This window comes from Dromiciops gliroides, chromosome 4 (genome assembly GCF_019393635.1).
Source record: "Dromiciops gliroides isolate mDroGli1 chromosome 4, mDroGli1.pri, whole genome shotgun sequence".
NCBI classification, from domain to species: domain Eukaryota; kingdom Metazoa; phylum Chordata; class Mammalia; order Microbiotheria; family Microbiotheriidae; genus Dromiciops; species Dromiciops gliroides.
Window position 1 is genome coordinate 270,845,257 of NC_057864.1, and position 20,158 is coordinate 270,865,414.

The 20,158-nt window shown below is 40.4% G+C and overlaps 1 protein-coding gene across 3 annotated transcripts in view; it reads left to right on the forward strand.

Moving 5' to 3' along the window:
- PAQR8 (progestin and adipoQ receptor family member 8) overlaps positions 1-7,711 on the forward strand; it is a 48,852-nt gene extending 41,141 nt beyond the window's left edge. For 2 of the 3 annotated variants that reach the window (XM_044004316.1, XM_044004318.1), the window contains exon 2: positions 6,244-7,711. In XM_044004316.1, coding sequence (XP_043860251.1) covers positions 6,300-7,364 — 1,065 coding nt within the window. In that variant the 5' untranslated portion in view covers positions 6,244-6,299 and the 3' untranslated portion in view covers positions 7,365-7,711. The remainder of the gene's footprint in view (positions 1-6,243) is intronic. The other variant, XM_044004315.1, reaches the window with a different exon arrangement.
- The last annotated feature ends 12,447 nt before the right edge of the window (positions 7,712-20,158 follow it).

The following is a 20,158-nucleotide window of genomic DNA, read 5'->3' on the forward strand; positions in this document are numbered from 1 at the left end:
GTTATAAATGACTGAAAACCAAGCAGAACATTCTTTTTTTTTTTTTTTTTAGTGAGGCAGTTGGGGTTAAGTGACTTGCCCAGGGTCACACAGCTAGTAAGTGTTAAGTGTCTGAGGCCGGATTTGAACTCAGGTCCTCCTGACTCCAGGGCCGGTGCTCTATCCACTGCGCCACCTAGCTGCCCCCTAGAACATTCTTTATTTGATCTTGGAGGGAATGGGAGCAACTGGAGTTTATTAAATAGGGGAGTGACATGGATAGAGCTGTGCTTCAGGGAAATCACTTGGTGGCTAAATGGAGAATGGACTGGAGTGGGGAGAGACTTGAGGAAGGCAGACTTGCTAACAGGCTAGTGCTTGAGTCCAGACACGAGGTAATGAGGACATGTACCAGAACGGTGGCCACATCAAAGGAAAGAAGGGGGTGTATTCAAGAAATGTTGCAAAGGTAAAGCTGACAAACCTTGCAATGGCCTATAATATGGAGGAAGAGACTGAGAGAAAGTGAGGAGTTGACTCAAAGTTAGTCATTCAGAAAATGTGGTTAGGTGTTTTTTAGCGTTTGGCTGCAGATAAATGACCTACTCCAAAAAGATTTAAATTTTATAGAGCAAAAGAGACTATTTTAAAAAAATTATTGATCTTTTTTTTATATTACACTCATTTCCAAATATATAATTTGCCTACTCACCCAGAGAGCCATTCCTTATACTGAAAAAAATTAAAAAGGGTGAGGAAAAATGGTTCTGTAAAAGTAACTAACACATGGGTTAGGTCTGATATCCATATCCACAGTTCTCCAGCTTTGGGATTAGACCATTATAAAGTCTGTTCCCTAGAAGCATTTCTCACTTCTCTGACATCATGAAAATGGGGCCTGGCCTGCTCTGCAGACCTAGTTCAGTTCTTCTCAACTTCAGCTATGGAGGCTGACATCTGGATCTTCCAGCAGTGGGGAGGAAAAAATGGGGTGTGAATTGGGCCATGGAAGGAGTACAGAGAAACCCCTGCCAGGTGGCAACATTTTCAAAATACAGGGCTCCCTGAGAGCCACATTGTTTTCAACCAGAGAAGATGTAAGGGCTGAAGACTGCAGTAGAGACTTGGCATCGTGTGCATGACTCCCAGGCAGTTGTGGTTGTTTCCAGGGACTGTTGAGTTGTATGAAATCCCCCTGGGGAGTGTTAGGTTACTGTTTTGCTGAATAATGTGATAGCAGAGACACTGAGGTCACTGTTATGGATTTTAAAGGCGATCCTAGAAAGAGGAAGAACCCTTTGCAAATGAAAGAACCTTCTTAGCTTCTAGCCTTTTATCTAGGCTTTTTTTCTCCCTGAAAATTGAGATTATTTCCCAAAAGTAGCGTCCCAATTATCCCTCTTTTCTCAGTTCTATCTCCCTTCTCCAAAGGTGCCATGGGAAAATAAAAATAATAAAAATAACAATCTGATTCTGAGGTGAAAAAGACTTCTTGAAGGGAAAACTTCAGGGAGAAATGAGGAATAATTAGGATGAATGGGGTGTACTGGGCAAGAGGAAATGAATTCAAATCCCACCTCTGATGAGTTATTACTAAACTATGTGACCTAGAGTAACCTTCTAGGCCCTCAGTTTTCTTCTCTGTAAAACCAGGAAGTTGGAGTAGATGAACTCCGAGGATCTTTCTGGTTCTACATCCATGATCTTATGATCTTCTTATTAGAGAGAGTCTTACAGGCTGCGATATACTTCCCTGTGTGAGTTTATAATTTGCTGTACCATTTAAACTAATTGATACTGTGTTTCAGCAGATTCATAGAGGTGTATAGAGCCAAGAGGAACACTTCATCTTCAAATGCTGACAAAACAATGAAGATTTTTGGATAAGAGGATTCCATTTCCTCACTAATATAGAGTAGTAACTAGTTGGTGGTACAGTAGTTAGAGCACTTGGCCTGGGGTCCAGAAGACCCGAGTTGTAATTTGGTTTTAGACATTTAATAGCTGTGTGACCTTGGGCAAGTCACTTCACCTCTGTTTGCCTCAACTTCCTCATCTGTAAAATGGGAATGATAATAGCTCCTGCCTCCCAGGGTTGTTGTGAGAATCAAATGAGATAATATTTATAAAATACTTAGCATAGGGCCTGGCCCATAGCAGGCATTATATAAATGCTAGCTATTATCATTGTCAGTATAAATCTTGATTTCTACCATCTGCAAAATGGCACTGATGCTTACATCTCTGATTGCCATAAACAAGTAGATAAATAAATCTCTAATGAAATAATGCTCTTTGAGCTCTTTAAGAAGGTGCTGTGTGGGTACAAAAATGTGATTTTGTACCCCACTGAAGAAAAACTGTCCCTACAAGCTCTGACTGACTGCCTTTAGCTTATGGGCTTCCCAACTCCAAAGGATAGAATACTATAAAGAATTGGCAGTCACCCATTCCACCTTTTGCCCTTACTGTTTCATCTGCCACTTAGGGGGTTAGTTCCCCAACCCTCAGATATTGTTCACCAGCTGCCATCAGAAAACAGTTGGGAAAGTGTCCATTCAAAAATATCTCTACTATAACTATTCCTCTCCTAGGAAGTAGCAGAGCCCATGCCCCCATACCTGTTAGCTGACAGTCTACAGTTGTCCCTTCCTTATCATGGGTCTTAGGTACAAAGTGCCCCCCACAATCTGGAAAATTCATGTAAAACTTTTTGGCCCTCTGAATTTTTTTCTTTTTCTTCTATGGGGTGTTTATAGTACCTTATTATAAAATTTGGATTAAGTCATTTGGGTCACAGGCTCTGTGTCATCTGCTGGCCTTCTTGTGTCATCTGTGGCTTCCACAAAACTCCTCCAAAATTCCCATTTAATTTCTTATGCCAACCCGTGATATATCAAAACTATGATGTGGAAAGGACAACTGTATTTCTTTTTTCCCCCCTAAATGGAGATATTTTTAACTCTCTTCATCTTTCTGTCTTTCTCCTTGTTCTATTTTCTCTATTTCTTTTGCTATTCCCAACCCTGTATGTTTCTTATTTTCTTTTCTCTTCCAACACTTGAACCTTCACACCCACTTTTTCTTTTTTTAACCTCATGAGAACAAAGATCAGAGATACCTCAAAGGACATTTAGAGATCCTCTGGTCTAGGGATCCTTAACCAAACCTCTGGACCCCTTCTCAGAATAATGTTTTTAAATGCATAAAATACATAGAATTACAAAGAAAGCAAATTATTTTGGAAAACAAATAATCCAAAAAAAATTTTCTTTGAAAAAACAAGATCATGAACCTCAATTTAAGAAGCCCTGCCCTAGTCCAACACCGTTCTTTTCTAGATGAGGAAAATGCAGTCTAAAGAGGCTTGGGCTCTTGTGCAAGGTCACAGCAGAGGTGCGATTTGAATTCAGATCCTTTGACTTCAAAATTAGATTTTATTTTCCTTTTTTTTTCCAGCACATCGGGAAAGTGGTAGGTAGATTGAATGTTTTGCCCTCAAGCCTTTACCCCACCCTGCCATATCAACAAATCATAAAGTATTTGATATATTCTGCTCTCCAACTTTTGTATCCCCAGTACTTGGCTGTGTCTAGTACATAGTAGGTGCTTAATAAACCCTTATTGATAATCACCCCAAACCTAAGGTCATAGTAGCTAGAGGAAATAATTGTCAGATATAGAGTAAAGCATTCAGGATTCTATGGGAAAAAGAACACCAACCACATAAATAAATCAAGCTTGGAACTGCCTTAAAACTGGGAAATAAAAAATGCGGTTACCCTTATAGGATCATTCTATTCGGAAAATCCCAATCCTTACCTGTTTGGTGCTCTTAATGATGGTTATAACCAAGCATTTTGCCAAATGGCCAACTGTACTCATCTGGCTGATTTAGAGATTATATCCTTGGGAAACAAGCTCAGTGTACTTGAGAGAGCATCAATTAGAATGAGAGGCAAGGGACTTGCTCTCTAGTTCTGGGTTTGTCATTATCTTATATGGGACCATGAGCCAATTTCCCTTTCTTCTCAGTGTGGGATCATAGTTTGAAATCAGGAAGGGACCTTAAAAGTCATCTGGTCCAATCTTTTCACTTTACAGATGGGGAAGATGAAACCTAAACTAGTGAAATCACTTTCCCAGGCTCTATAAGTAGTAAGTCAAGGAGCTAGGATTTGAACCAGGGTCTTCTGATTTCTAACCCCACTATGTTTTCCCACTAATGATGCTTCCCTGTTTCCCCCACTATAAAGAAATGAGATTGGACTAGGTGATTGATAAAGTGCCTCCCATCTGTGATGTTCTATACTTACCCATGTGAATTTAGGCCTGAGACTTTTGCCTGAAAATTTCTTCACCTACAAACGAAGGATAATAATAGTTGTGTGACCATAAGTTCAGAATCAGTCACCTACAGTGGGGAGGTCTTTTAAAACTGCTAACCATTGGGGCAGCTAAGTGGTGTAGTGGATAAAGCACTGGCCCTGGATTCAGGAGGACCTGAGTTCAAATCCAGCCTCAGACACTTGACACTTACTAGCTATGTGACCCTGGGCAAGTCACTTAACCCCAATTGCCTCCAAAAAAAAAAAAAAACCAACTGCTAACCATTGAGCACCATAAAAGACCCTTGTCATTAAGCTTTTTTTTTTAAAACTAAAAACAGGATAGCCCTTTTGCCCATTTCAGATGATCATTAAAATATTTGTCCTCACTGAAATTGTACCAAACACAGAGCATGCTATTACCAACTAAAATGTATAGTTCTCCTGTATTTGGGGGGCTTGATCCATTATTTATATCAGATCTTCAAGCTCCCTAAGACATTAGCACTGGGAAGTGATTTGTTATCCCAAATACCTTGAGAACAATGACTGCTTGGACATAGTAGGTACTTAATAAATACTTGTTGATTGATCATTAGTGATACTGAATGCCAGTGTTAGTACTAATAATGCCAATAAAATGGTAATCCTATATTTTTGTAACATAAAGTCATATAATGGATAAAGTGCTATATTTGAAGCCAAAAAGATGGGATTACACCATGAATCTAGTTCTTTTTTTAATTTGAGATATTTTATTTTTCCCCAATTACATGTTAAAATAATTTTTAACATTTTTAAAGAAGTTTTGAATTTCAGATTATATCCCCCTCTTCCTCCCTCCTCTCCCCACTCCCTGAGACAGTAAGCAGTCATATATAGATTATACATATGCATTCATGTAAAACATTTCCATATTAGTCATTTTGTATAAGAAGACTTGAATAAAAGAAAAAGAAACAAAGAAAATGGAAAAAAACATGCTTCAGTCTGTATTCAAACAATATCAGTTCTTTCTTTGGAGGCAGATGGTATGCTTCAATATGAGTCCTTTGGGTTTGCCTTGGATCATTATATTGCTGAGAATAGCTAAGTCATTTACAGTTTTCATCATACAATATTGCTGTTACTTTGTACAATGTTCTCTTCTTGGTTCTGTTCACTTCACTATACATCAGTTCATATGTCTTTCCAGGTTTTTCAGAAATCATCCTGCTTGTCATTTCTTATGATTCAATAACATTCCATCACAACTGTATACGACAACTTGTTTAACCATTCCCCAGTCGATGGGCATCCCTTTGATTTCCAATTCTTAGCCTCCACAAAAAGAGCTGCTATAAATATGTTTGTATAAATAGGCTCTTTTCCCTTTTTTTTAATGTCTTTGGGATATAGACCTAGAAGTTGTATTGCTGGCAGACCAATTTGATAGACCTTTGGGCATAGTTCCAAATTGGTCTCCAGAATGGTTGAATCAGTTTGCAACTCCACCAACAGTGCATTAGTGTCCTAGTTTTCCCACATTTCTCCAGCCGGGGCAATTAGTTGGATAGAGTGCCAGGCCTGGATTCATGAAGACCTGACATCAGCCTCAGATATTCACTAGCTACATGACCCTGGGCAAGTCACTTCACTTCTGTTTGCCTTAATCCACAGGAGAAGAAAATGGCAAACCACTAACAGTCACTTTGCCAAGAAAACCCCTTTTGGGTTCACAAAGAGTGGCATATAACTGGACAACCACAACAGTAGAAATGTTAGCTATCATAATTTTGCCTCTTTTTGTATCCCACAGCACTTAACACAGTGCCTGACACATAGTAGATAGTTCATAAATGTTTATTGATTGATTACTAGACTAGAGAACATGTATAGTTTCTTCCCTATTATATGTGAAATTTTGGCTGCATTTAAAGTCTTTTTTTTCTTCTAGATTAAAGACTCCTGGCCCTGGGCGTGCTGTATAGAGGGGCCCTAGTTACAGTAACCATGACAACAGCTATCTTGGAGCGTCTCAGCACACTTTCAGTCAGTGGACAGCAGCTTCGTCGTCTCCCTAAGCTACTGGAAGATGGCCTCCCCAAGATGCCTTGTACCGTCCCAGAAACCGATGTGCCCCAACTCTTCCGGGAGCCTTACATCCACACTGGCTACCGCCCCACAGGCCACGAGTGGCGCTATTATTTCTTCAGCCTCTTTCAGAAACACAATGAGGTGGTCAACGTCTGGACCCACTTGCTGGCAGCCCTGGCTGTCCTCCTGAGATTCCGAGCTTTTGCCGAGGCAGAGGCCCTGCCATGGACCTCAGCCCATTCCTTGCCCTTGCTCCTCTTCATCTTATCCTCCATCACATACCTCACCTGCAGCCTCCTGGCCCACCTGCTGCAGTCCAAATCAGAGCTGTCCCACTATACCTTCTACTTTGTGGACTATGTTGGGGTGAGCGTCTACCAGTATGGCAGTGCCCTGGCTCACTTCTTCTACAGCTCTGACCCAGCCTGGTATGAGCGGTTCTGGCTTTTCTTCCTGCCGGCAGCTGCCTTCTGCGGCTGGTTGTCTTGTGCTGGTTGCTGCTATGCCAAGTACCGCTATCGGAGGCCTTACCCAGTCATGAGGAAGATTTGTCAAGTGGTCCCAGCAGGGCTGGCCTTCATTCTGGACATCAGTCCCGTGGCCCATCGAGTGGCACTGTGCCACCTGTCTGGATGTCAGGAGCAGGCTGCCTGGTACCATACCCTCCAGATTGTCTTTTTTCTGGTCAGTGCCTATTTCTTCTCCTGTCCTGTCCCAGAGAAATATTTCCCAGGCTCCTGCGATATCGTGGGTCACGGGCACCAGATCTTCCATGCCTTTCTGTCCATCTGCACCCTCTCCCAACTGGAAGCCATTCTTCTTGATTACCAAGGACGCCAGGATATCTTTCTACAGCGGCACAGCCCCCTCTCTATCTACTTGGCCTGCCTCTCGTTCTTTGTCTTGGCTGCCTGTAGTGGCACCACTGCAGCCCTCCTGAGGCGCAAGATTAAGGCTGGACTGACCAAGAAAGATTCCTGAGGGTGGCAGGTGGGGTATTGTATGGTTTCTTGGAAATTTGCTTGGGAAAAAACCCCAAAACTCTAAAAAGTGTTGGGGGAGAAAATTGGAAAAAAAATTTTTTTCTAAGAGCTGTACTTTAAATTAAACTTTATTTCTGAGTACGAGCTTATGGCTAATTGGAAAGCTAAAAGTCTCTTCTTATTCTAATAACGGAATATTTCTTTTCCTTTAGCGATAACATTCTCAGACAGCACAGATGGGGAAGTTACCTTGGCTAGGTTTCATCATGTCTCCGAATCAAGAAGAACCCAGATCGACTGGACCTAACTGGGCAAAATTCCAGGTCCAGCCTTCCAAGGCTAGTAGCTCACAGAGTGAGAGAGAGATTTAATATTGAACTGGATAAAATGCTGAGCAAAATGCTCTTGGAACAGCAGCCTGATTATGCTGATATCTAAGGGGTGGGAGGGTGTCAAAACCCTTTCTCAACTGAATTTAAAACACTAAGGGTCCAGAGATCACAGATCAAAACCCACAGACACATTGACTTATTTGGTTCCTGTGATCCTTCCTTTTTTCTTTTCTATCCTCATTCAAATCCAGGCCCCTTTCTCAGGTTGACCATCAGCTGTGGGGGAGGGTGGGGGCTGGGCTATTTACCCAGTTCTGAAGTGTGACAGAAAACACTAAATATCAGCTATATGTTCCCAAAATGGGGTCTGCAGACATTCAGAAAAACCTTGTATTCTGATACTTATTCAGCCTCAGTGAAATGCTAGGAGTGTCTAGGAGGGCCTGGCTTTCCAGAATGTATTTTTGTGGGCACTGTTCTTTTGCATGCCAAGTTACTTTGGAGATATCATAGCTGCCTTTAGGGCTGGGGAATCCTAAGGGTCGAGCAGGGAATCTGCTTTACTCTTGAACCAGCCAAATTCTGACCTGTGGAAGGCTGAGCTGTTTTTAGATGTCCTTTTCAGAGCTTCTTGTTGATTTGGAAAACACATGGGGTCCTGACCATACATTATTTCCCCTATCTCCTCAACTCCTCAAGTAGATTATCTCAGCCCCTTGAGGGGACCCATATAAACAGCCTACTCTGGATCTCCAAGCAAGTAGTAAGTCTACTTTGACCTGAAACAAATCATCCAGAATTGCACTGGGCACCTGGGAAAAATCTATATATTATTCCTAGGTTTGAACACATGGGGGCTTTGTTCCCTATAAAGGACATAACACCCACTAAGAACTTTATATGATGCAAAGTAGCTTGGATCTCTGGAGCAGCCATGAAATCCTTCCTTCTTAGAGGATACTAGTTCTCTTTTAGCCTTTATCAGCAATTGTCAAGCTTAATGATGAGTCAGTCTGGCCTCTTCTCAGAACAGTATTTAAAGCCCCCATTCACTGAGATGTATGTTTACAAGTTCTGACTATTCTTTTATTCTTGCTCAGCCTTCAAGTCCCTGTTCTTAATTCCATTTCCTTTTAGGTCCAGAGATATTGGTTTAAAATTTCTTTTTTAATTGTGATTCTGTCGATTCAGGGAAATTTCCTACTAAGGAAGCTCCCTGTACTAATAAGGAACTTATCTGTAATTTTTATTTTACTTAGAGAGTTGCCTAGTACACTTAGAAGCTAATTGACTTGCCCAAAGTCACACCAATCAGTATGTATCAGGAGCAAGACTCGAACCCCCAGTCTTCTGGATTCAAAGCCAATCTAGCTCTCTGTCTACTAGGCCAAACTTCCATTTGTTTGGATTTAGTGCCTTATAAATTGAAATGTGTTCATAGTTTTCATTTTTGACTAGGTGATGATTTTCCTTTTAGAGATTAAGGCAATAAGGCCAAGAAATGTTTCATTCTCCCAACCAGCAAGTACAGAAGGTGGGAAAAGGCTGGGTATTGCTTTTCAACTGAAAGACGCCCAAAATGTCCAAGAAATCTTCCCTATTACTATTTATTGATTGATTGTTCATAAGAAACCCTATATTTCTGTCACTTTTCACCCAACTGGATATCTCAGTATTGAACCTTAAATTCCAGAGGATTAAAGGGGCAGCTAGGTGGCACAGCAGATAAAGCACTGGACCTGGATTCAGGAGGACCTAAGTTCAAATCCAGCCTCAGACACATGCCACTTACTAGCTGTGTGACCCTGGGCAAGTCACTTAACCCTCATTGCCCCACCCCACCCCCCAAAAAATTCCAGAGGATTTATTAAACAAGTTTCTCATATAATATAATATATTCAATAGCTGTGGTATCCAGTACAAATACAGTGAAACTGAATTGGCTTGAACTAAGACTATAAAGAGTATGTGCACATATGGAGCAAGCCTGGATTCAATATAACCATTTGACCCAGCAACTAGACGTTGGTGGAAGTATTGTTGATGACACCTTAAAAAACTTTATTTTTTAAAGAATTGGAGTGAAGAGAATTGGCTTCTCATTAAGTCAATCCTTGCAGTTGACCTGTGGTTCTATTTAATACCAAAGATCTTTACACTAAGGCCAGGTGTTTACAAAAGGAGGACAAAAGGCAAATATTTCAATACTACTGAGCTGGAAAGGATGTTTCAGAATATCACTGAGTGATCAACACAGTGCAGGAACAAGGTTAGAGAGGGCAGGAAGGAGGGGAGAAAGATGAATCATTTATTAAGGGCTTATATATACTTGGCACTGTGCTAAGCAGTTGGGATACAGATACAAGCAAACAAGACAGTCTTAGCCTCAAGCTTACAACCACATGGGAAGACTATACATAGAGAAGAGCTGGAAGGGGAAAGGAAGTACAGGCTGCTGGAACATGGACTGCCTAATGGGCAAGATCATGCAAAAGGCCTCCCCATCAGAATTCAGTTTCTGGGGCTGTGGGGACGTCCAAGTTCCTGGTACCCAGGAGATGGGGATAATGGACAATACAGAGGCAACATGATAGTAGGAGAAGAGATAGCAGCTTTGCTCTGGGTGCATTCAGAATGTGCCTTGGTTATTTCTAGATGTTATAACACAGCCTACCTACTTAAAATTTGTTCCACCCTTCATGTATTCTGACCCGCCTACCATTCTAAATCCCACCATCATATGGTCTTTTCAGGAGCCAATTAACTAAATGATTATCATGAAAAAGAAATATAATTAAGATAGTCTAGGTCCATCTCAGAGGTCTAAAGAGGACCCGAGCAGTAAGCTCTTAGTATTGGATTCCAAAGAGAATTAATATACAATAATGCACAGTTCGGGTATTTGTCAATTCAGAATATGAACATTAAGAGCCGAATACTGTTGATAAATTTTCTCATTTCTTGACTGAGATATACTGCCACCTCGTGGTGCTCTGAAAATCATTTTAAGTTCCATATTTAACCAACTTTGTGAGTTTGATGCTACATTTGGACCCTTCTGTTTTACCTAGAACGATTCTGATTTCCATGTGGCCTAGTATTGGGTGGTAAAAAAGATGATATAAACACATAAGACTAGAGAAAGAGTTGTCATTTTAGTCATGTCCAACTCTCTGTGACCCTATTTGGGGTTTTCTTAGCAAAGATACTGGGGTGCTTTGCCATTTCCTTCTCCAGCTCATTCTATAGATGAGGAAACTGAGGCAAATGGGGTTAAGTGACTTTCCCAAGGTCACACAGCTAGTAAATATCTGAGGCCTGATTGGAACTCAAGTCCTCCTGACTACTGGCCAGCACTCTATCTACTATGTCACTTAGAAAGAGTAACCACTCATAATGGGGTATGCCTCTAGAAAGCTTACCACAGAAGGCCAGAGCACTTACAGGAACAACCTGCTATCTACCCCAACACCCTCTGAGTTGCTTTATTCTGTATGGGTGCCACTTTTTAAATTAAATTTGTAAAGTTCTAATCACACATCCTTTAAGTTCTTAAGCATTAGGAAAATAATCTAGGATTGCTAAATCATACAATTGTAAGAGTTTGGGAATTATCATTAAAAGGCTCTTCTAGCTTTAAGCCCTATGATACTAATCTATTGTTTAAAAAAAAAGATTTAATCCTTTCTAGATATGCTTTTTCCAACTTCATACCCAGCCAATAACAGCTTTATGACTAAGAAATTCAGATTAGCAACAAGAAACAGCAAGATATGCATAGAAAAAAAGGTAATCAGCTTTTTTAAATCACTTCAAACAGAAGTTTCTTTGAGAGATGAGATCAAAATAGTGACTATGAAACTATCACCTTTCAGCAAAAATTATAGCTAAGTCCCAGATAATTTAAAGGAGTTTGATTATACATAAAAAGTATATATCAAGGTGAAATAAATTAGTTTTGTATCACAGAAAGAGAAAGTGGGGACATTTCATTTTAGAATAGATTGGATCAAAGTATTTACAAGATAATAGCAGGGCCACTGAAAAGGCTTCTAACTGGGATGAGATATCCTTAACCATCCAAACAGATATGATTTTCTAATGAAGTTTTTGATACTTTTAAAAATGTAAATTCACCTAGAAGAGCTAATATTTTAAGCTGTCAATATTCCCAAGGACTTCAGACCCAAGTTTACAAAGTGTGTGGACACATTACAGCCTGGGAATGAATTTGCTTATTGTCCTCAAAATGGGATTCAGCAATAAACTGGCTAACCAACCATTTATTTGCGTGTGGAAAATGGTGTCCTCATTCCCAACTTTGTTGGAAGTACATTGTTAAAGAATATTCCTGTCAAGTCTTCTGCTAAGAGCTTGCAGGTTCTAGAGAGAAAATTTGGAACTTAAAATTTTATTAAAAGTAAATGTTTAGGGGCAGCTAGATGGCGCAGTGGTTAAAGCACTGGCCCTGGATTCAGGAGGACCTGAGTTCAAATCCAGCCTCAGACACTTGACACTTACTAGCTGTGTGACCCTGGGCAAGTTACTTAACCCCCATTGCCCTGCCAAAAAAAAAAAAACAAAAACAAAAAAAAAAGTAAATGTTTAGTTTTTCACTTCAGGGCTGGTTTCAGGTCCCCGTGTGTCTGGACATTGACACAGAGCCATTCTGCACACATGTGCCCCTACGACCTCTGCCGTCCCTCCCCCTTGTGTAAAAACTGCCAATAAAGAAGGTTCCCAAGGTCTCCAAAAAAAGGGGGGGGCAGCTAGGTGGTGCAGTGGATAAAGCACTGGCCTTGGATTCAGTAGGACCTGAGTTCAAATCTGGCTTCAGACTCCTGACACACACTAGCTGTGTGACCCTGGGCAAGTCACTTAACCCTCATTGCTCTGAAAAAAAAAAAAGTAAATGTTTAAAATTGGGAAAAATAATACTATTAAAAAAGAAAAGAATTTGCAGATTCCAAGCTTCAAAGGTGAAGCAGGGGGTGGTAGAGCCAGGATGGCAGATTGAAGGGCAAGAACTATCCCAACTTCTCCTAAATTCTCTTCCAAACAACTTAAAAATAAAGCCTCAAAAAGAATTTTGGAGCAGCAGAACCAACAAAAAAACAGTGAAACAACTCTATGGCCCAGGAGGATTTAAAGCATTGGAAGGAAAGGTCTGTCTCACTAGGGCACAATCCAGGGCACCCTCACCATGCAAACCAGAAGTAAGGCCAGAGCCCTGGGTCAAGCCAGCAACAGACCTTGGGAGCAACTGAGTCTTTGGTAGCAACTTCCAGAGATATCAGCCCCAATACAGTAAGGGTGTCATACAACTGTTAGGAAGAGATTACAGGAGACCCTTAGTTGGCCCTTGGTGCAGGACTCTGTTGCATGGACCATGTAGGGATCCCAGTTGTAGTCGCAGGGTAAGGAGGAGCACCAGTACACTAGAATTCCTAGAAGCAGGAAAACAGGAACCCTGCTCACAGTTCCAGGGCAGAAAACAGTGCTTGTGGTTAACCACAGGAGCCAGGTCACCACAGTAACCATACCTCTCCTTAGATCATGCCACCTCCAAAGAAATGAAAACTTAGAAACCTCTAGAACTAGCTCTGAAAACAACAGAACAAAAAACCTGAAGCTTGGGACTATGCCCTGTCTAAACCAGGAGCAGAGCCCAACTTTAACATAGTGTTAAAAGTAAAGAAGTAAGGGCAGCTAGGTGGCGCAGTGGATAAAGCACTGCCCTTGGGTTCAGGAGGACCTGAGTTCAAATCCAGAATCAGACACTTGACACTTACTAGCTGTGTGACCCTGGACAAGTCGCTTAATCCTCATTGCCCCGCCAAAAAAAAAAAAAAAAAGTAAAGAAGTAGGCTAAAGAAATGAGCAAACAAAAAAAGATCCTGATCATAGATAGTTACTATGGTGAAAGGGAAGTTCAAAACACAAATTCAAAAGAGGACAACAGTGTCAAAATGACTACATGTGTAGTCATTACATATAAGCCTTAAATTTAAAAAGTGAATTGGTCTCAGGCCCAAAAAGATTTGCTGGAAGGGCTCAAAAAGGATTTTAGAAATCAAATAAAAGAAGTAGAGGAAAAATTGGAAAAAGAAATGAGAGTGATGCAAGAGAATCATGAAAAAAAGAGTCAAAATCTTAGTGACAGAAGCATAAAAATGGAAAAAGATGTACAAAAATTCACTGAAGGAAATAATTCCTTAAAAATTGTAATTTACTGGGGCAGCTAGGTGGCACAGTGGATAGAGCACCAGCCCTGGAGTCAGGAGTACCTGAGTTCAAATCCGGCCCCAGACATTTGACACTTACTAGCTGTGTGACCCTGGGCAAGTCACTTAACCCCAATTGCCTCACCAAAAAAATTGTGATTGATGCCTCTTGGAGGCATCAAGAAACGAAACAAAAGTGAAGCAGAAAAACACTGGAGTTGGAGTCCGAGGACCATGGTTCAAATCCTGGCTCTTCCACTAGCTGTGTGACCTTGGAAACATCACTTAATCTCTCTGGGCCTCAGTTTCCTCAACTATAAAATGAGGGTGTGAGATGGTGGACTGGATGATGCCTATAGTCTTTTCTCATTCTAAATCTATATACCTATGATCTTATGACCTGCATTTCCTCATATGTGAAGAAGAGGTTGGACTAGCTAGCCTCTAAGATTCTTGCCAATTCTAAATCTGAGATCCTATGAAAATGAGTCATTTCCGTAGCTTCATCTTGCCTCATTTGGCCATTTTAAAACAGCAAAAGTTTCAAGTGTAGGTCCTTGTAATTTCACATAGTTCCCCTAGATGGCACTCTATGCTTAGAAAATGTTTCTTCTGACAATTATGTTCAGAAATTGAATCTATCAACAAACAAGCATTTATTTAGTGCCAACTGTGTGCTAGACATTGTAGTAGGCACTGGGGATACAAATATAAAAAAAACAGTCCCTGGAATTCTGTTTATAAATGTCTATTTATGCAAACAAATTATTAATTTTTTTTGTATTTTTCCTGTTGTGACAATTTCAAGTCATTTTACCTACATCCACAATTTGAGTTGGTTTTCTTTAATCATAGAAGCCATTCATGAGACAAGGATTTATTAAACACATACTATGTGAAAGACCTATGCTAGGCACTGCTGAGACAAAGATAAATGAAAAAGGCCCTGCCCCCCAATAGCTTATATTGTATTGAGAGTCAGAGGTGGCAGTAATGTTAGAGCTCAATTTAGAACCATTCCGAAGTGGGAGAACAACATACTATCAGAAGGATGGGACTTGGGGACAGCTAGGTGGTGCAATGGATAAAACACCAACCCTGGATTCAGAAGGACCTGAGTTCAAATCCAACCTCAGACACTTAATACTTATCTTGCCCCGCAAAAAAAAAAAAAAAAAAAAAAAAGGATGGGACTTGTCTTTTTTTCCTCCCTCAAATCTCTTTGACATAATGTGTTGACTTTTGGTAAAGTAAAGAGAACCAAGAAAATAATGGTCTTGAGATCTTGCCATTGGTATTGGAAATGACATTGTTTAATCTAGAGAGGAACAAACTTGGGGGTAGAGGTGAATATGATAGCCATGTTCAAGTATTTGCAGGGTATCATAGGGAAAAGGGATTATACTTATTCAGCTTGGCTCCAGAAAGCAGAACAAAGAACAGTCACAAGTTAAATAGAGACATCTTCTACTTTGATCAAAAGAAAACTTCCTGGATAAAGCACCGGCCCTGGATTCAGGAGGACCTGAGTTCAAATCCAGCCTCAGACACTTGACACTTACTAGCTGTGTGACCCTGGGCAAGTCACTTAACCCTCATTGCCCCGCCAAAAAAAAAAAAAAGAGAGAGAGAGAACTTCCTCACACTTAGTGCTATCCTAAAGTGGAATAGATTATTTTAATAGGCAGTGGGTTCCCCCTCATTAGATGTCTTTGGACTTCTGATAGAGGTCTTCTAATTCCAAAACTAGCATTCTTACATTCCTTCCTTTCTCACCTTCCTCGATAATCAAGGTAGGGACTTTTTTTTTTTCATGGCAAGTTAGAAGAGAACTAGTTTTTAGTCTATATACTTCAGCAAATTTGTGATTTTATCAGCATGGGTATCTCTTACAGTAGAATGGATCATAACCCATCTCTGCCTTCTCATCATTGACCTTCTGTAAAGGATATCAAGGTAGCCTGCCACAATGGTAAAAGCACTATACTTGGAGTCACTAGCTCTGTGATACTGGGCAAGTAGTTTAACCTCTCTGGGACTCAGCTTCCTTATCCCTCCTCTGGATAAGGTTGATCCAAGGACTTCTAAGGTCCCTCCACACTGTAAATCTATGAACTTCTCATAGAGAATCCATCCAGAGACCTGGAGGTCTGCCTTAAGCTCACTTAATCATTCTGTGAGTATTCAGATGATAGTCAAGCTATCTCTGTTATCCCGAACTCTGGCTCCTTTCCAAGCATACATGTCATAAGATATATCCCTTACACTATTTCTAAGGCACCAGTGATCATTGGTACTATGTTCCAACCCAATTATGCCTTTGGAGTCACCTCTAATTTTAGTTCTTCTATGATTATGGTGTTATGCAAGTGACTACATCACATACACAAAAAAGTTTCTAGATTAACATGAGTTGTGAAATAACATGAATTTGCTTTGCAGTATTAGAAAGGAGTTTTCAGAAGTCTATAACAGCATCATGATATCTATACCTAGGGGGCTTCATTACATAGACAGGAAGAAAAACTGCTCCATGAGTTGAGTATGTTGCAGAGGGGATGTTCGTTCAGGTATGGGTTAGACATCATGACCTCTGAGGTCCCTTCCAATTCAGAGATTTTCTGAATCCAAAATTGTTTATTTAGGAATGAGAAAATGTAATCATGATAGGATTATTATAGAAGTCAAAATGAAAAGTTTTCCATTCAAGTTACAGGCAAACAAGAAGAATTGAATGGAACTCTCCCCTTATTAGTGAGAGAAATGATTATTAATAACCAATGACTGAGGGAGATGCGAAGTTGCTCCCTTTTTCTAAAGTCCTGATTTTAAAAATTCAGTCTCCCGAAGGAGATTAGTGATAATGAGATTGAACTAACTTTTTTGTTCAGACTCCACTCAGGTGGGGAAGCTATTGTACTCTACTCAGGTTTGGGTGGGAATAAATTATTTGAATAAATTGCCCAAGGCTGAAGGTAACTTAAGAGGTAGATGACATAAAGCTCAGGTCCAGTCCCTCAGTGTAATATATTTTTTTTCATCTCCTCCCACCCCCCCCCCAATTGCAGTTAAGTGACTTGCCCAGGGTCACACAGGTAGTAAGTGTTAAGTGTCTGAGGCCAGATTTGAACTCAGGTCCTCCTGAATCCAGGGCCAGTGCTCTACCCTCAATGTAATATTCATTCTCTCATTGTTTTGTTTTTTTTTTTTTAGTGAGGCAATTGGGGTTAAGTGACTTGCCCAGGGTCACACAGGTAGTAAGTATTAAGTGTCTGAGGCCGGATTTGAACTCAGATACTCCTGACTCCAGGGTTGGTGCTCTATCCACTGTGCCACCTAGCTGCCCCTCTCATGAATTGTTAACCAAAGTTGATTGCCACCCTTTGAAACACCCCTCTTCCAATGGGCATATAAGCCTTGAGAGCCTGCTGTCATGATTGTCTTTGGTCTAAGAGAGCTGACCAAATGACCATCCTTTTATTAATAAATGTTTGCATTATTAATAAAATAAAATTACCCAGAAATCATGTCTCTCAAAACTTTTTAAACATCACACTAGTTTTTATTAAGGTATTTTAGTAATTAAGAGCTTACTATGCTCAGTCATTGTGTGAAGTATTAGGAATACAAAGCAAAAAAAAAGCCCCTGATCTAAAGAACCTCATGAGTTCTCATGAGGAAGACAACATGCAAACAACTATGTACAAATAAGATATATACAGGATAAACTGAGGTAGTCTCAAAGGAAAGGCAGTTGGATTAAGGATAATTGGGAGAAGCTTCTTGCAGAAGGTGGGACTTTAGCTGAGATTTGAAGGAAACCAGGGAACAGAGAAGGTGGACAGAAGGAGGGAGAGAATTCCAGGAATGGGGGACAGCCAGTGAAAATGCCCTGAATTCAAAGATGGAATTTCTTGTGAGAGGATAAGCAAGGGGAAGGTGTAGAAAGACTGTAAAAGTAGGAGGGGACTTTAAAAGGCAAACAGAGCATTTTTACATTTGATCCTGGAGGGGATATGGGTTTATTGAATAGTAGGGATGATGTGGTCACATTTGTACTTTAGGAAGATCAATTTGACAGTTGAGTGGAGGATGTTTGGGTATAGGGAGAGATCTGAGTCAGGGAAACTCAGCTTACAGGCTATTTCAGTAGTCCAGGGGTGTGAGGTAACGAGGACCTACACTAGGGTGCTGTCAGCGTTAGAAAGAAAGCTATGGCAAATATGGAGAGCAAACTAAAAAGCAGAGACATCACCTTGCCTACAAAGATCGGTATGGTCAAGGCTATATTTTTTCTAGTAGCAATACATGGCTAAGAGAGTTGGACAATAAGGAAAGGCGAGTGTAATTTTCAAATTGTGGTGTTGGAGAAGTCTTTTGAAAGACCCTTGAACAAAAGGAGATCAAATCAGTCAATACTTAAAGAAATTAATTCAGACTATCCACTGGAAAATCAAATATGTAAGCTGAATAAGAGATTGAAGGCCAAAGGAAAGGGGAACAGCAGAGGATAAGATGGATTGTAGGCTAGAAGATAGGGGCCAATCTGGACTTGTGGCAGCCTGAAAATGACCAATTTTCCCCAAACGGGAAAAAAAAATTGTCATTCTGCTGTTTCACCTTGTCTATAGGAGACCTAGTTAATCTTTTCTTTATCATCTTTCAGGGACTTTTGTCTATCTCAAATTATATCAACTCTAGTATAAATCCTACCAATAATAAAGCCAAAGACTACAAAAGCACTTTTATACCTGTGACTTCTATACCCCTGGGAGGTCCCACAAAGATGAAAAACAATTAGACAAGATCAGCTGCATAATGTTTATTTTTTAGAAGAAAAAAAATTTTTTTAACTCTTTACCCCCCTCCTCTGGGGGAAAAAAAAGAGAGAGAGAGAATGCTTCTTAAACTGCTTTTCAGTATTTTAAGATCCTCAAGAAAAATACCTCACTTTGAAACTGAAGAGAAACCCAAAAGTGTGTCTCATATGAGGATTCTTGGGCCATATCCTGCTGCTCATTTTCCCAGCAAATAAGCCCAGGTCAGTCATTGGAGGGTAATAGATGCTACTGTCGAGGTCTCTCTCTGTACTTTTCCACATCTAATCAAATATTAATCAAATTAATTGGAAAAGCCAAGGAAGAAGCTAGGGAACTCTTAAGGGAACCAAACTGCATTTCTACAGTGCTAGTCCTGTTGAGGTACAGGCGAAAGCACATTTATGGCCAGGGTGGGTTGTAAAGAAATCATTTTTCCACTTTTTCTTGGAGAGAGAACTCTGAAAGGAGCACTTCTGAAATCTGCTTCGATTCCTTGACCAGGAAATCCATGACCTCACATTCTTCCAGGACCTTAGCGCAGAGAGATTCTTTCTGATGTTTTTGGTAAGTTGTCACTCTATCCTCTATCTCTATGTTTTTCAACTCAATGCGCCTTCTCTGGAATATCTTGCCAAACTGAGCTGCCATGGCAGTGTAAAGGAAGAGTTTTCTCAACATTTTTTCCCACTTCTCTTTCTTCTCAATCATTTTCAAAGACTGTCTTACCAATAATATTCGAGCCTCTACCAGATGGATACACTTCTGCAATAATGTCCACCAGTTTTCAGCTACACACAGAGAAATAAACTCCAAATCATTGGTTTCTTTTACATTAGTGCCCTTTGATCTCTGAGCTGCTGCCCAGGAACTCCTAAAAGCTGCCTCCCTTGAAGCCTTCTTGACCGATTCCCCCACATCTTGAGCCAGGTTCTTACTTCTCCTTATCAATTCCATCTTAATTTTGAGTTGGGCCTGGCAGACCTCAATTTCCTTACGTATGGCACACTTTTTTAAATAAAATACTTTTGTTAGATTTTTCAAGTTCTGAGTTATGTTTCTGCTCTGAGATATCTTCATTTGGGATCTCTTGAGAGATCTAAGCATCCACAGCATCACATTGAACTGAGACTTTGCCATTTTTATCATCTCACTTTCCATCCTGTTAAGGAAATAAATAAATGGCCCCATTTTGCCAACCAGTGACAGGGCCTCTTCAGCCAAAGAAGTTTCTACTGATGCGCTGCCATTCATCCCTGCCATCTAGAAGAGATTAATGCTTGGTTAATTTGCTAAAGGGGAAAGATAGGATTCACAATGTGGTTAGGGCTGACAGAAGAGTTACATGCTTGCCAGATAGCCTGGATCCACTGACCTTCCCAGCCCTGTTTCATTCGTTTTGTTTTTAAAAAGTGTAAT